The 15309-nt window shown below is 45.9% G+C and overlaps 2 protein-coding genes across 4 annotated transcripts in view; one reads left to right on the top strand and one right to left on the bottom strand.

Annotated features, from left to right (window-relative positions):
• Positions 1–627, top strand: part of psmf1 (proteasome inhibitor subunit 1) — a 6699-nt gene extending 6072 nt beyond the window's left edge. For both annotated transcript variants that reach the window (XM_086200319.1, XM_086200318.1), the window contains one exon: positions 1–627. This exon is cut by the window's left edge and continues 728 nt beyond it. The gene's annotated coding sequence lies outside the window, so the exon portion shown is untranslated.
• Positions 628–2425: 1798 nt separating this feature from the next.
• Positions 2426–15223, bottom strand: tmem74b (transmembrane protein 74B). Of its 2 annotated transcripts, none has more exons than XM_086200317.1 (3): positions 15136–15223; positions 12932–13169; positions 2426–12576 (listed from the first exon to the last, which is right to left on the bottom strand). In XM_086200317.1, the coding sequence occupies exons 2-3, from the start codon at positions 13124–13126 to the stop codon at positions 11971–11973; spliced, it is 801 nt and encodes a 266-aa protein (XP_086056443.1). In that variant the 5' UTR covers positions 13127–13169; positions 15136–15223; the 3' UTR covers positions 2426–11970. The 2 variants fall into 2 exon arrangements, with proteins under 2 accessions (XP_086056443.1, XP_086056442.1); XM_086200316.1 differs by lacking the exon at positions 15136–15223 and adding an exon at positions 14256–14517.
• Between the last annotated feature and the right edge of the window lie 86 nt (positions 15224–15309).

Here is a 15309-nt window from a genome sequence, read left to right as displayed (position 1 = left end):
CGTGAAGTGTATTTTGGAATAAATTGACGGATGAACTTTTCCAGCTGATACTGACTCGCGTGTACTGACATCTGGAGGTACGCAGTCCTTGTACCTTTGAAAGAGACGAGTGGCGAGTCAGCGTCTCTGAACATTTGATACCACAGTAATAATCAATAATCAGTGAAATTAATACATTTAAAAGTAGTGTGGTGAGAGTGTGCAGGGAGGAAGTGAGATGCTGCGGTCTCACCTTCAGTGATCACACTGAATCATCACACTGTCAGAGCTGCTTGGTTGTTAGCAGCTAAGCTAACAAGCCTCTGCTTGCCCCCCCCCCCCCCCCCCCCCCGGTGGAGTGATGCTACCATCAAACTTTCACAAGAAGAAGAAAGAGAAGTACATTCAATACGTTGTCAGAATTTAGGCATCAGCTTGGTTCAAGTATCGTTCTGGTCACAACTCACTCTCTAAAAGAAAATGTCCGCCTCCTCTTCATCCTTAAAGATTAAAGACAATTTTTTTTTTCATAGAAATCACGTGTTCTGGTGTGTTCTTGCACTTCCTTTGAGAATTCTTTTAAGTTTAAGAGATTGTAACGTGTGCTTGATTTACTGTTGGTTGATGTAAAATAAAAATGCCCCCAGACTTCAGTGTCTAACCTGTGTTGGTGTTTCTCAGCGCGTCCGTTCTCACCGGTGTCTCGTGGCTGACACTGGTTACCGGTTGTTCCAGTCGTGGTGGAGGTTTGAGAAATGTCCGATGATCTGGAAGGATTCTGGAAGCTACTGTAAGTTTTCCAGAGAGGGATTCGCAAGCTTGAGCTTGACCACTAGATCTCACCAGAACCAACAGTCTGGACCTACAAAGACAACAACGCAACAATGACGGGAACCGACACGCATACAAATGTGACGAATAGAGACAGACAGAACCGCGTCTCTATTTGGTAGTCAGGTGTTTGCAGCCCAACCACAGGCGGACTCCACCAGCTTGAGCCTGAACTCCTCCTGCACCTACCCTACAACTCCGCCCCTCACAAACCCCCTGGTCCCAGGTCGGCTTCGGTCTGTCCAGTTTCCCTCGTGAGTCCAGAGGAGCTTCAGGTGGGGTGAACGTTCTGCATCCAAGGAGAACATCAGCACACCCATTTAGAAACAGCAAAACAGAACTTTTATTTCTCACGTGAACAAAATCATAACATAGAAATCAGCAAAGTCATTACAGCTTCTCAGTACAGGAAGAAGGCATCGGACCTTCACAGCGTCACATCGATAGCATGCAGGTTCCCCGCATCCTCTAGCGCACAAAGCAGCGTTCGTTTCACATGTAGCCCGACAAGAGTGGTTCTCCTGTAATTAACATTATAAATATTAGGATTCCCTTATGTTTGCCCTAATTTGTTAGTTTTGGAGAATAATATTTATGCCACAAGATCAGTTTATCACAGGATTTCTTGTATATATGTTTGTGAACAGAGTAAGAATTGTATGATTTATTTTAATTGTTTAAATAAATACACCACTGAGAAACAAGGGTCTGTGGTGAGGAAAAACAGAATAAAAACAAATGTATGAAAGAATCACTGTACTTTATAACATTCATGCTCTACAGAGATGAAACCAACAGACCCCAGAACTTTGACTCCCATCGTCTCTATGGCGTCACCTGAGACATGGTCACTTCTTGAAATATCATGGGTTCTTCCTTCCCCTTTGCTCCGCCCCCTTGGGAGAGTTTAACTCTATATGCTGATGGACAGCAGCTCCATGACGGAGACGAGAGGATTCACCAACAACACTTAGATCAGCGTTGACACCATCAACACAACTCCTGCTGAGGTCTCCTCACGCCTGCTGCCTCCTTGTCATTTCATGAAAGAACAAATATTTAGTATTTATTTCTCTGTTTTCTTTTAAATAAAAGGCTAACAAAAATCAAGATAAGAAAAAACACCTTTGTTTGCCAACAGTTAAGATCCCACTTGGATTAAAGGGATATCTGACCTTTCTCATGTAACATTACTGTAGTATCATTACAGTAACGTAACAGTAGTAACGTCACAGTAGTATCATTACAGTAACATAACAGTAGTATCATTACAGTAATGTAACAGTAGTAACATTACAGTAACATTACAGTAGTATCATTACAGTAACATGACAGTAGTAACATTACAGTTGTAACATTACAGTAGTATCATTACAGTAACGTAACAGTAGTAACATTACAGTAACATTACAGTAGTATCATTACAGTAACACGACAGTAGTAACATTACAGTTGTAACATTACAGTAGTATCATTACAGTTGTAACATTACAGTAGTATCATTACAGTAACGTAACAGTAGTAACATTACAGTAACATTACAGTAGTATCATTACAGTAACACGACAGTAGTAACATTACAGTTGTAACATTACAGTAGTATCATTACAGTAACGTAACAGTAGTAACATTACAGTAGTATCATTACAGTAACATAACAGTAGTTACATTACAGTAACATTACAGTAGTATCATTACAGTAACGAAACAGTCGTAACAGTACGGTAGTAACATAACAGTAACATGACAGTAGTAACATGACAGTAGTAACATTACAGTAGTAACGTTACAGTAGTAAGGTAACAGTAGTAACGTTACAGTAGTAACGTAAAATAACTAACAGTAGTAACATTACAGTTGTAAAGTTACAGTAGTAACGCAGCAGTAGTAACGTAATAGTAGTAACGTTACAGTAGTTTTAGGTCAAATATTTAGATCCCCGCATGCCTGAAGTCCCTCTGACATTACAGTCAACATAACCAGAGGGGAAGAAAAGAACGTCCCTGAGGGAAAAGCGACATACGCCTCTAACTCCCTCCTCTAATGAGCTAAATGTTGCATTCATGGTCAAAAACCGATGAGAAACCTTCAGCTGTTTCATCAACAAACACAGTTCTCTCTCAATGGTTTTCATTCTTTTGGTACATTCCATAGACCATATTAAGCATCATCTTATTCATACATTATTTCACCTAGATAATGAAGCTTAATTTATTTAAATAAAGACATATTATACATATGAGCAGCTGCTAACACATGCAGCACAGGAACACCTGGCACGACCTGCTTTTATTTTGAACAAACGAACTCCTCATTTTCAGTTCAGGGTTCTGTCAGAGGTTTAGACCACAGGAGAGAGAGTCTACGTGTTCTTGTGACTGCTTTGGAAAGGTCCCTAAATTGATCACTTGTGGCCCCTTTGTGAACAAATGAACGCTCCTGATGCCTCCTACTTTGATCTGCGTGAATAAACGTCTGTTAAACTCCCACAAACTGCCAACTCAAATATGGAATGTTTTGAAGTTAACGATCAAAACGGTCCCACCGTTGAAAATGTTTCCATGTTTAGAACATTCCCAAGTTTCCCCACGCGGCGCCAGAGACGAGACCGAGTTAGCAAGAGTTAGCAAAAGCCCGTCATGTTGCTCACTCGTACCCTCGTAGCTTCTAAGCTAGCATTCAGGCTCTGGAGCATCTAGAAAAGCTGTGAGAGTAAAACTGTTGGATGTTAACCCTTCTGATGCTGGAGGGGTAAGAACAGATCGACCTGAATTGACAGCTTTGTTTTACTGCCGCAATCCTGTATTTTAAATTCCTTTTAAAAAACAACAACAACAACAAAAACTTCAGCCTCGCTTAAATCTAGTCTTTAAGCAAACTCTGTTGTTTTGCGTTTATTATTATAATTTTCATCCATATTTACTGTTTTTTGTCTTTGTCATTTTACCTCAAACCCTGTTCTTTCTCTGATGGTTCCTGATTTTCTTACGCGTTGGTCTCAGTTTTTCTTTGTTCTTGTAGTGTTGTTGCTTTGATCTCTGCTCTGCACTGAAACACTCTGATCTGCTTTAATTTTTGTGAAAAGGTGCTTGAGCTTGTGTTTTATTGAGTTTTGTCTTTTATTGTGAAGCACTTTGTGACTCGGTCTGGAGTAGCGCTTAGGTTTACTCCTGGTATTGTTATTCTCTTGCTGGTGCGCTGCCATGGGGTTCTGCCACTTCTGTGGTGAAAGCTCAAATATTTCAACGCGCTGGGACACAAACACGTTAGAGGTTAAGGAGGTTTCTGATGGATTTCCTGTTTATTTCACAGACTAACAGACTCCAAACATGAGCAACGCTCTGAAAGTTGCTTTTCGAGTCTTGCAGACGAAGACGTGGAAGAGCAGCAGGACACCAGACGAGTGGAGGAAGGTTTCTACGGCACCGTCCCAGGCAGCTGCACTGAAACTTGCTAACACCGAATATTTTGCCATGTGAATGACAGACGTGACGAAGCTGCTGAGCGGCAGTGTCATACATTCATTGAGTCTTTGAGTGAAATGCTACGGTGGTGTTACGTCTGCATATCGTTTCCTGAACGTGACGGAAGCCTCAGCTGCAGTCAGAGGAGCGAGGAGCACATCCAGCGGGGCTCGGGTGGGCGGGGGCTCTAATCCATGACCGTGTCGTTGTGATTAATGAGGCGACGCCGCAGGTCAAAGCCCTGAATACTGCTGAGGTGTCCTTGAACGAGGGCACGAATCCTGAACAGCTGCAGGAGCTGCGGTGTGTCTGACCTTCGAGCCCGGAGCAGAAAGCCAGAATTTTTTTCTTGGCAGAACGAGAAAAAAATTACAACTTTGACAAAAATCATGAAATGCTGTGAAGCACAAATTTGTTTTTTAACCCTCAATGTAGTCGTACAGACAAGCACCCAAGCCTGGAAGTTACTTCAGACGTATTTCTTTACGTTAGCTTTTGTTTAGCGTTGCACTGCTGTTATTTTCTGCTTTCTGTGAGTTTTACCACGTTTTTCATTTTATTTTCATTGAGAGCCGATTCAGATTCCTGCCTGCAGGACTGTAAGATGATTAAAAACAAAAAGGAAAATTAAACATTTTTGTCCAACAAAAAAAAATCGAGTTTTCAAACTTTTCTCAAAAAAAAAAGAAAAAGTTTTTTGTTTTGTAAAACGATTCATTTGACCTCGTCAGGAGTTCGCAAACATCTAAAACTTAACGATCTAAGAAGGAAACCTAACGTGTCATGTGACGCACACAGGTTGAATGGTCACATGACTTTCATCCACCGAAAGGTATTTTTGGGAGAATCATTCCAACATGAGCCATCATGCTGGTTTATTGCCTGCGACATGGATTCTCTATGTGTGGCGCTCCGCGTCTCCCCTGAGTTCTGGTTTCGTGCCAACGCTTGCACTTGCAACCACGTCCTCCTTTAACTCACAAAATTTAGCACAATTAAATTAGGGGCAGAAACCTTTTCCAAAACAAAAGTAAACCTCACTTCACGTTTGGTTTGGCAGCGTGGATTCATGGGTAACTGGAGGCTTCAGGCATCTTCGTCTGATCAGATCCGGTTTGCCGTTAAAACTGCCAGCTCAAAATGTGTCAGGTCTTCCCACAAAGAACACGGTCCAGATTCTTCCCTCACGCTGGTTGATCACGTTCTCTCCTCTGTCTGGTCCTCACAAGGACTTTCCATGACATCCGAGAGCTGCTCCACCAACAGTCCCTGATATAAATAGACTATTACTATGGTAACGGAGTCGCTGTGCCGCCGACAGAATAACGATTGATTTTCTTTGTCTTTGGCCAGGGTGTTCGTTTTCAGTCTTGACATTCAAACATGTCACAGAGGAGCTGAAAGATGGTTGTTAGACGCCACACACACACACACACACACAGGTCTAAATTCTAGTAAAGGTGGTGGATGTGAATGTGTGTGTGTGTGTGTGTGTGTGGAGCTTCACACTGTCACACCGATGCAGCAGATCAGAACAAACACACGATGACAGACGCAGTGACGTGCAAACCTTCAATCGTACACAAGAGCACGCCGGCTGAGAGCCGCCATGAAAAATTTAGGTTTATCGAGAAACGCGTCAAAGATTCATGTCTCTTACACAGCGCCGGTGGGAGCAGCCGGGTGGCGCCGTGCTGAACTCCCGGCGTCCGTGACTGATTTCTGTTTGTGATTTAAAAACTAAGATCAGCTTTGCCTCTGGCCGTTCTCACCAGCGTGTCTCCGGCCACACGTCAGCTCAGTGGCCAACGCTCCAACAGCGTTTTTTCATTGTCGTCGGTTTGAAAAAAAGAGTGAAGCAGAGGACGGTACTCATGGAGACGCTGCCACCGCTCCATATTTTGCTGATTTCTACTCCATTTACTGACTCTGGCGTGCCGGCGTGCGTCTGTGAAGGCGCACACGGAAACAGACCCAAACACAGGAGACGACTCGCCCACCTACCAGCAGCGCGGCGGGTCAGTCTGCTTTTATAGCAGGTTAAAAAATCCTGCATGCTTGCAGGTACGTGGGAATGACAGTAACTACCTACGCTCACGCTGTACTAGAGTAGAATGTTGAAGTATCCGTACTTTACAATGCTCCCAAACACTGGGGACTCACTTTTGATTAAACTGAATATTAAGTACGCCTCTACTTTTACTGACGCACTAATTTGAATGGAGACCAATACTTTTACCCCACAGTACTATTTTATGTGTGACTACTTTTACTTCAGTAAAGGAGGTGTGTTCTTCTTCCACCCCTGATGAAATTTTAATAAATGCACACACTGGAATGTGTAAATGTTGCCTGTATGAACAAATCAAATACTTCTGACCTCCTTGTGTGTGTGTGTGTGTGTGTGTGTGTGTGGGGGCTCCTAACGATGTTCAAGGGCCTCGCAGGCGTTTGTCTGCCTCTGGCGTCCTGGACTCCTGGAGGCGAGCGGGTGGCCTGAATGTGTCGTTCACCTTCATGCAGTCTTTGCTAGCGAGCGTCTCTTCAAGAATCAGCTCACGTCCCGCTGCTGCGTCCTGCCACATCTCTCCTCGACTTACTGCCCTCCGCGCCAACACCCCCCGACACTCCTGAGCTCTCTCTGTTCAACTCGTCTCCCACGTCAAAGCCACAGAAACATTTGTTCACTCTTCACTTTGGGTTGCTGGTGATGAGGGCTGCACGATCAAACAGAATATCTAAGTAACAACACAAATATTAGCCAATCTGCATGAAACGCACTTTAGCGCTAGCAACAATCTGCTATTTAGCTTACTAGCTTGTTTTTGCTAGCACACAGTTCCAGGTCCTGTAGCTAAAGTCATCTTGTCAGCACATTTTTGGCAAATACCAGATAACGAAAACGAACAGGAGGACGGTTGCAGAGGCGCAGGTACGATGTACGTTCCAAGAACTGGACCGGCTAGCAAATTAGCCGTTGGCTCACTCGCTACAGCAGTTCAACAGCTAAGGTGGCGGTTAGTTTCAACAGCGCCGAGCCTCCAGAATGATCCGTTAGCAGTAGACAAGAGAACTTTGCAACTTCAAGAGAGTTGGGTGAGTATATTTGTCGATGTGGCATCTTGAGACACATTTGACCAAACAAACATCAAAATTCTCTCTTTTATCTGATGAATTTCTCAGGAACCTTTAATAATGTGGCATGGAGGGACCTTTCACATGCGTGCCTCTGAACGACCTCAGCCACGCTCGCATGTCCATCGACTCTACCTGTGGCACACCTCAGCGTGTCGCTGGTCATTTTTCCGCACAACGCTGATGAAGCGAGCTTTGACTCTCACATTTTCCAATGAAAGCAGCCAGTAAAATAATCGTGTGTTGCTCAAGGACACCTCAGCAGAGAGACGCCGTCTTTGATGCGAATGCGTCAAACTAGCAATGTCAGAGATAGAGAAGTAAAACTGACACGGCGCGGGGTTCCATGAAAGGGAAGATCAGAAATTGTTCTGGCTGATGCACTTAATTTTAGTTTCAAAATCAATTTCAGAGGTATTAATGACAACAAGGACCCTCCTGGTTAAGCAGGCAGGAACCCTGGGATCACGCCGCTACATTTAAAACAACCTGGTTATTTAGAAGCTACCACAGTCTAGCGTTGGGGGCTAGCGTTCCATACTCAGTGCCTCAAATTGATGGATTTTTAAAGAAATTATAATTAATAATACTTCAACTTTATGTGGTTTGAGCGGATTGTTTGTGGTATTTGTTGGATTACTATAGCTACTGTTTAACGAAATATATTTTTAATTAAATTACATCCTGTGTAAAAGGCAAACTTCATCCTAGAGGCAGTTTGCATTCGCAGGTGCTCACAGCCCACCTTTTGGCCCCAGGCCGCATGTTGAAAAACCCGCCTCATGAGTCCGACATGCTACAAGACGCAAATTCATTCATTTCAACATTTATTTCTGTCTCAGTCTCCAGCAGAAGACTTCAGGAAAAACTGCGCTTGTTCCCGATTTACACAACTGGTTTTTACATCATGAACATGCTTCTAATATACGTCAACCTGTCCTCTTCGATTGACTGATTGATTGATTGATCAGCTAATCTGACTGGCACAACTGGATCAATTCACAGCGACCGAGACGTGCAGTTTATTTATTTTGTTTATCATTTATGAAGCAAGAATAATTTCCAGGTTCTCTGGATTGTGAACCAAGCGTCGCGGGTTTGTTTTTTTTGGTCAAACACACCGACTCATTTTGATACATTTGATGTTTTAAAGCACAATTGTTTCTCTTCAGTAATCGCTGACACTGAAGTGACAGAGTGGTGAGTACACAACATACCGACTGAATATATAATCTCCTGACAGCACAATTCCAGTGTTTCCCTACAGCAGCGTGTTATTTGATTCAGGAAAATGACCAATATTCTTTTTTTTAAATATGAATTTGAGGATATTTTTGCCACCAACAGAGGAGAAACAGCTGCGATGAGGTTTTCCAATTTAGCCTGAGCTTTAGCTTCGCTGGTCCCCTACATCTGACGTCTACGTGTAATATTTACAGTATATTAGTACTGCGAGTGTGGTGCGTATTTTTGAACACTCTTTAGACGAGTGTACCAGCGTTGCGTGAATTAGTTAGACTTGACGTCTCCTCTTTCCTACAATCCCACACACAACCAGAATAAAGGTACTGAGTAAATGTCCTCACGAGCACATGTCCAAGCACTGACTTATGGGGACATGTTCGTATGCCAGTGTGTGTAAGTTAAGTCACAATTCAAATGTCCTCACAAGTACATAGTGACAAACTGATTTACAAAAGACATTTTTGGAATGTTTATTTTCCTAAAGTACAACTCCAAATGTCCTCACAAGTACACACAAACTGACAAATGTGGACATTTTCTATAAGCCAGAGTATGTAAAGTCACAATCCAGATGTCCTCACACTTACAGAGCTATCAACCCAGTTGTAGGAACACTGACTTATGAGGACATTTTTCAAATTACACCAGTGTGTCCATGTACGTTACACTGGGTAAAAAAAAAAAAGTGGACGTAGCCACTGTGGTGTTGTCACCCATGGTTGCGGACTGCTGGATCTGTCCTCTGGCTCTGTCCTGATTGGCAGTTCACTTTGTAGCAACTTGTCAATCACAAGATAGCCACGCCCTGTTGTCAGTTTAACTTTAGATAGGACCAGGGTTTACAAAATGATCAGCGTGCAGTTTTGAAGAAGAATAAATGATCGCAGGCTTCTATACAATCAGAGTTTTTCTTTTGTTTGCAACCAGTGGAGTCGCCCTCTGCTGGCCATTAGGATGAATACAGGTTTAAGGCACTTCTGCACTGGCTTCACTTTTGTCCTCTTCTTTTATGCAGTAAATGGTTACACTCCAAATGTGCTCGCTAGTACATAACCACGAACTGACTTGAGGACAGATGATTTATGGGGACATGTGTGTGTTTGTGTGTGTTAAGCTACATTTACCCTTGATCTTAATACCACATCAGCATAATAACATTTACTTGTACATAATTTACAGTGTCTGTGTTAACTGATTAAGGCATATTGTACCCTTACATGACGTAAATATCTGTTTACATATCATACAAATAAGTAGGTTCTGTGTAAATGAAGGTTCATGACAGTCCAAACCAGCCTTGTATTCAGGCTAAAAGCTGCAGAGAAAGCACTTGGACAACATGGAGACGTTAACTGCTACTGTCTACTTCAACAGAGTGCTGCAAGGAAGGGGTTTTTCCGGGGACCAACCCAGGTTTTAGCGTCGCCATGGGTCCTTTCGCCCAAAGACAATGGAATTATTGACAGAAAATAAACTCTATGGCAAACAAATTTCACGAGATTTGTCAATGATTTGCTGTTGACTTCTGAAACGTCATCAGAGGTGCCAAGCTAACGTTGTTTGAAACAAACGACACGCCACAGCGAGTTCTGCGTTTCTTCAGTTTTCCGCTGTGACGTTGTCCTCGACAACCTCTGGGGCCTCCCTTGTTAGCTTCCGCCATTTTGAAGGGCAGTCACATTAAAAGCTACACAAGTGCGCTGTTCACGGATGTATTTTCAGTCCTACATAAACAAAAACTGTCCTGTCCATCAATTAGAACGTTAAAATATCTGAAGCTTGTGTGAAATGCAGACCTCTTTCCAGATGTTCAGCTAATATCTCAAGCAAAGATCCCATTGACTTTGGGACGAGGGAACCCCACATTCAACGACGCTGGCTTACTTCCAGAGTTCTGGACTCACGCCTGCAGCACTCCGTACCCGGCTGGGAAGTGGCTTCTCTCTCTGGACGATAATAATTGCTCAGTCTGTAAATGCTGATTTCGTCTCTTAAGTAAGCGAAACCTCAAAAGTCACTAGCCGCGACTGCGAGGTTTCTTCAACAGCAGCAACTAGCATGTCGCGTGTGCTAGTGTAATGGTTCGATAAACATTTAGGACCTTTACATGTCACATAAATATCACGTATTTTCAAGTTTGCTGATGGCAGATATTTACTGGGACCATGACACAAAGAACCAGTCTCTGACATCATGGAAAGGGAAGCTAGCAGGAATAAAATGCTTGGTAAACATGAGGCAACGGTTCTGGCTGATGCAGCGTCAAACATTCTATGTACAGCGTGATTTTCTGTTGTTGGACTGCAAAGTGTCGTATTACCTTGTGGTTTATGGAAGCAGGTGTTTTAATTGGAAATTGCCGATTCAGTCTGGCGTTGCTTTGTTTTCCTGTTTTGTTGTCCTCTACTGTTAATGTCTTTATTGCTGATGAATGAAAATCACACAGGAAAAAAAAGAAGGGTTATTTGTTGCCTCTGTTCGTTTGTGCAGGAACTAGCATCCCACTTCCCATGGCAGCCCAGTGTTTACCACGCAGGGACGTTCACAGCAGCGCGAGGAGACGGATGTCCAACGTTCAGCGAAGAGCTCAACAGTGACCGCCAGTGGTTCTGATCCAGAACTACATTTCCTAATCAACGTTTCAGCAAATCTTCATTCATTTTAAACCTGGAACGACGTCAAACAGCCAGCGGGCGAGTCGTGACCTTCAAAAAGGTACAAAGCTGCGTTCGGAACTACCTACTCACCCCATTAGGCAGTGCGAGCGCTACTGCTGACTCAGCATTGTTTAACATAACATTTCCTGAAACAACTGACTTTTTCTTGTATCTTAGGGGTTGCGGGTTGTGTAGCAGGAGCATCGTTTACAAGAAAACAATGTGATTTTCCCCTCTGGAGCCTCACTGCTGAGCTCTGCCCAGCACAGAGTCAACGTTTAGATTCACCGGAATCTGGGCGTCGCAAAGGAAGCGTTAATGTTGCCTTCTGTGAGAAGTCTCCCAGGGCTGGAGGACACCATGTGCTTCTTTTCCTTTAATGTTTAATGAAACGATTCACTCCTCATCTCCAAATGTGCTCTGGTCACAGGCTTACCTCTCGTCCTCCACCGCTTCAAGCCCTCTCTGGTTCAGTCATACATCCCACGTGAGTTCTCAGGAAAAAAGCATCATTCAAACCTTGTTTATGCTCAGTAAATCTGCTGCGTTGCAGCTGGAGAGTCTTGTGCTGAAGATGTGCTTCTCTCAGCAAACATGGGTGACCTGCACCCCTTCAGGTGACTGGCAGGAAGGCAGCACAGTCCCGGCGTGGAGGGCAGCTAGTCGACTCCAGCTGAGGAGGAGGAGGCGGAAGCAGCTGGAGGCAGCAAACTCGGTTCTGATTTAAAGTCCCGACTGGGCCCCGGCTGCGTGTTATTCCGTGTCTCTGCGGGGTCCCCCAAAAACTCCTCACCTCCGTCTCCACCTTCACCTCCCACTGCCTCCCCCGTCGCCAGCTGCTTCATCCTCAGGTTAATGGAGCCGTAAGTCCTCTTGGGACGGACAAAGGCCGCCCGGCGCCGGTACATCTCGCCCCGGCAGATGGACACCATGAGCAGCACAGACAGGAACATCCCACCCAGAGTCAGCAGGCCCAGGCCTGCGATGATGCACTTGTCCAGGTGGGAGCCCAGCTGGGCGTAGTACATCTCCAACCTCTCCATCTGTCGCGCTGACACAGAGTCCGGGTCGACTTTTGCCTCTCTGGGGATGGTGTAGGCGATGACCACCAGGACGATGCCACTCACCAGGAAGACTAGAGCGAAGATGAAGCCGTAATCCGCCAGGTGGTCGTCAGTCGGGTGGAGTTGTGTGAAGTCCTGGCCGTCCTCTGGACCGCCCTCCTCTTCATCGTACGGCCGCGGAGAGAGCTGCTGCTGCTCGCCCTGAGTGTGTGAGAGAGAGAGAGGGAGGGGAGATAGAGAGAGAGAGAGAGGTTCATTTCTGAGGACGGGGACAGAAGCAGGATATGTGAGGACAACGCGTCAACCATAGCAAGTACGCCGAGGTCAACTAGCCAGGTGACCTTCTCAGATCTCTGAATCTGTCCACATCAGCCCGCAGGATTTACCCCGCAGATCTTCTTCTCCTGTGTTACAGTTCAGATGCTAACGTTAGCTGACAAATACTGTTGAAGATGCAACTCAGAGCTGCTTCAGAAGAAAGCAGAAGAATTAAGAGTCAGAAACGTGGCCAGAAAAGTTTGAACAAGCGTCAAGGCAGCCGCCACAGCTCAGCAACCTTGTAAAGGCCTGAAGTCGAGGGAGTCGCCTCCTGGTCTCCCTGCTGCTGGTTTTGCTCCTCATCCTGCTGGTAGGAGGCGTTCTCAAAGCCCCGGGCGGCGCAGCTCCCTGTAGCCGTCGTCCAGGACGCTGAGGCCGGCCCTCTTGTGCCTCGCAGCTCCTGGAGTTCTACGGCGTTGAAAGAGGACTCCATCGATATCCGCCGAATGTGATCATGTCTCCCCAGCTCCTGCGATCTACAAGGGTACAGAACAGGTTCCCATCTTCACTCTCAACAAAAATAAAAGCATCACCTCAAGCAAGCGTGAGGACTTTCATTTGCAATTCCGAGGATTACAATATTCCACCGAGCTCTGATCACCTGACCCGTCAGCCATCTTGTAATGTCTCAGTAGGATTTCAAGCTCTGCTCACATAAAAATACCTCGAAGGCCAGACGGGCAAAAACGGTTTTGAACTCCGGTGGAGGACAGGAGAGGAGGGACGATTCTACTTTAACAACAACGTGAAATTAAGAAGGTTTTTATTCCTATAACACCAAACTGTCCTTGGAGGGTTTCAGGAACGCAGGCGTCAGTGTGCCGCCGTTGAAGAAGTCGTGGAATAAAATCTGTCGTTATGGTTATTGAAGCCAAACACATTTATCCATGGATTAGAGGATTTGACCCTGGTGGGCTCTCAGACTGGAGCCCCCGGAACTCTGATCCTCGGACCGCCCCTGGTTCTCGCTCCGGTCTAAACGAGCCCGAGGTGAAATTTAACCTCACAAAAACATTTGGTATTTTTCATTCTAGTTTGTTCATCTCTCCTCCCCCTCCAACATGTAGCCGGCGGAGCTCCATGGCTACAGGAGCCCACTGGCAGTTTGAGGGTACAACGAGCCCCGGTGGCCCGCAGGGGGGCTCCGGGTGACCGCGGACGAGGTGTCGCTCCCCCCGCTGATGGGCGGAAGCAGCACCGTGACCTTGCGGTGCGCCAAAAAAAACCCTGGACCATTGACTCGTGTGTGTGTGTGTGTGTGTGTGTGTGTGTGTGTGTGTGTGTGTGTGTGTGAGCGAGAGAGACATCAGTATCACACCGACTGTCGCGTTGCTGGAGCCGCGGACCTGACGCCTGGTACCCGGCAGCCGCGGAGCTTCTCACCCCGGACTCCGTTATGCTAATCAACGGTAACATCATTCCACCGGGGCGGGTTTAGTATCCAGGCAGGCAGCAGCAGCCACTCCGCGCTGACTGGAGCAGCATCGCGGGTAGCACTGCTCCTCCGCGGGGAGCACCGAGGAGACGCGGCGAGAAGAACCGGAGCGGCGGCGCGGTGTTACCTGCTGCAGATGTCGCGGCCAGCCGGGAAACCAGACGGCTGAGGGCATCCAGAGAGATGGAGGCTGCTGGATGATGTGACAGCAGGAGGAGGAGGAGGGCGGGGGGAGACGAAACCGCGCATGCGCCAAACCCGGGCTCCTCAGCCAGTGTGGGTTGGCCAGTAGAGGGGGCACTACTACCGGACCCCTGTGGTGACCCTTGACGGCAGCTACACACCAGTTAGCATCATCAGCTAACGCTTAATTCATCATTCATAGATGAGACCGATGACCACATCAGTTACCAACTTAAACGTGTCTCTCTCAGAAAGCTCAAACACATCGCTCAGTTTCTCAGCCGGAATCGCAGCCTTGGGCTCTCCAGTGATGACATCACAGCGAGCGCGTTTACATGTCCAATAGTAAACTGATGATCCGTTTTCACAGGAACCGGATCATTCAACTCGTCTATTCACTGCATGCTAACGGAGGAATCGGATTTCTTTCAGTTGGAGATTCTGAGTCACCAGCACTGAGCTTTGAAGTCATTCAAACATTCCTACCAAGTACAGGCTGCAGTACTAAAGAGGTGCGTCATTCCTCCAGCGTGCTTTGAGAACACGGTTTTCATTGATATTCACTCACGCATACTGGAGAAATGTTTGAAGTACTGTTCGCAGTAGTCTGTGTACTGTTAATTTCTGGGGCCCACAGGCTCCTGGTGTCGCTGACGGAAACGTTGTTTTCGGGCCCTCAGAGCCGGCGAGCTCAGTTCGCTCTCCATCACATTTCATCAACAGAGGAATGGCCAGGAGGAGGAGAGTCGACGCTGAAACACTCCTGGGTCTCCAAATAAAATCTAAAAATAGGCCACGTTTGTCTGTGTGCGCCTCCCACTGACCTTTCACCACCAAAACCGTTTCAGCTCCTCCTCCCAGACGTCGGAGGGAATCCTCACGGGGTTCCTGAGACACTGAGAATGGAACAGCCGGAAGAACCAGAAGCGCCTAAAAAGCAGGAACAGAGGCGGAGTCAAATCAGGAGGTTTTAAGATAAAAATGTGCTCAGATGAGAC

This window comes from Aulostomus chinensis, chromosome 3, assembly GCF_037954235.1.
Source record: "Aulostomus chinensis isolate RoL2024-O1b breed Wild chromosome 3, RoL_Achi_v1.0, whole genome shotgun sequence".
Classification (NCBI taxonomy): domain Eukaryota; kingdom Metazoa; phylum Chordata; class Actinopteri; order Syngnathiformes; family Aulostomidae; genus Aulostomus; species Aulostomus chinensis.
Note: the sequence above shows the minus strand (reverse complement) of the source record. Positions and strands in the feature narration are given on the sequence as shown.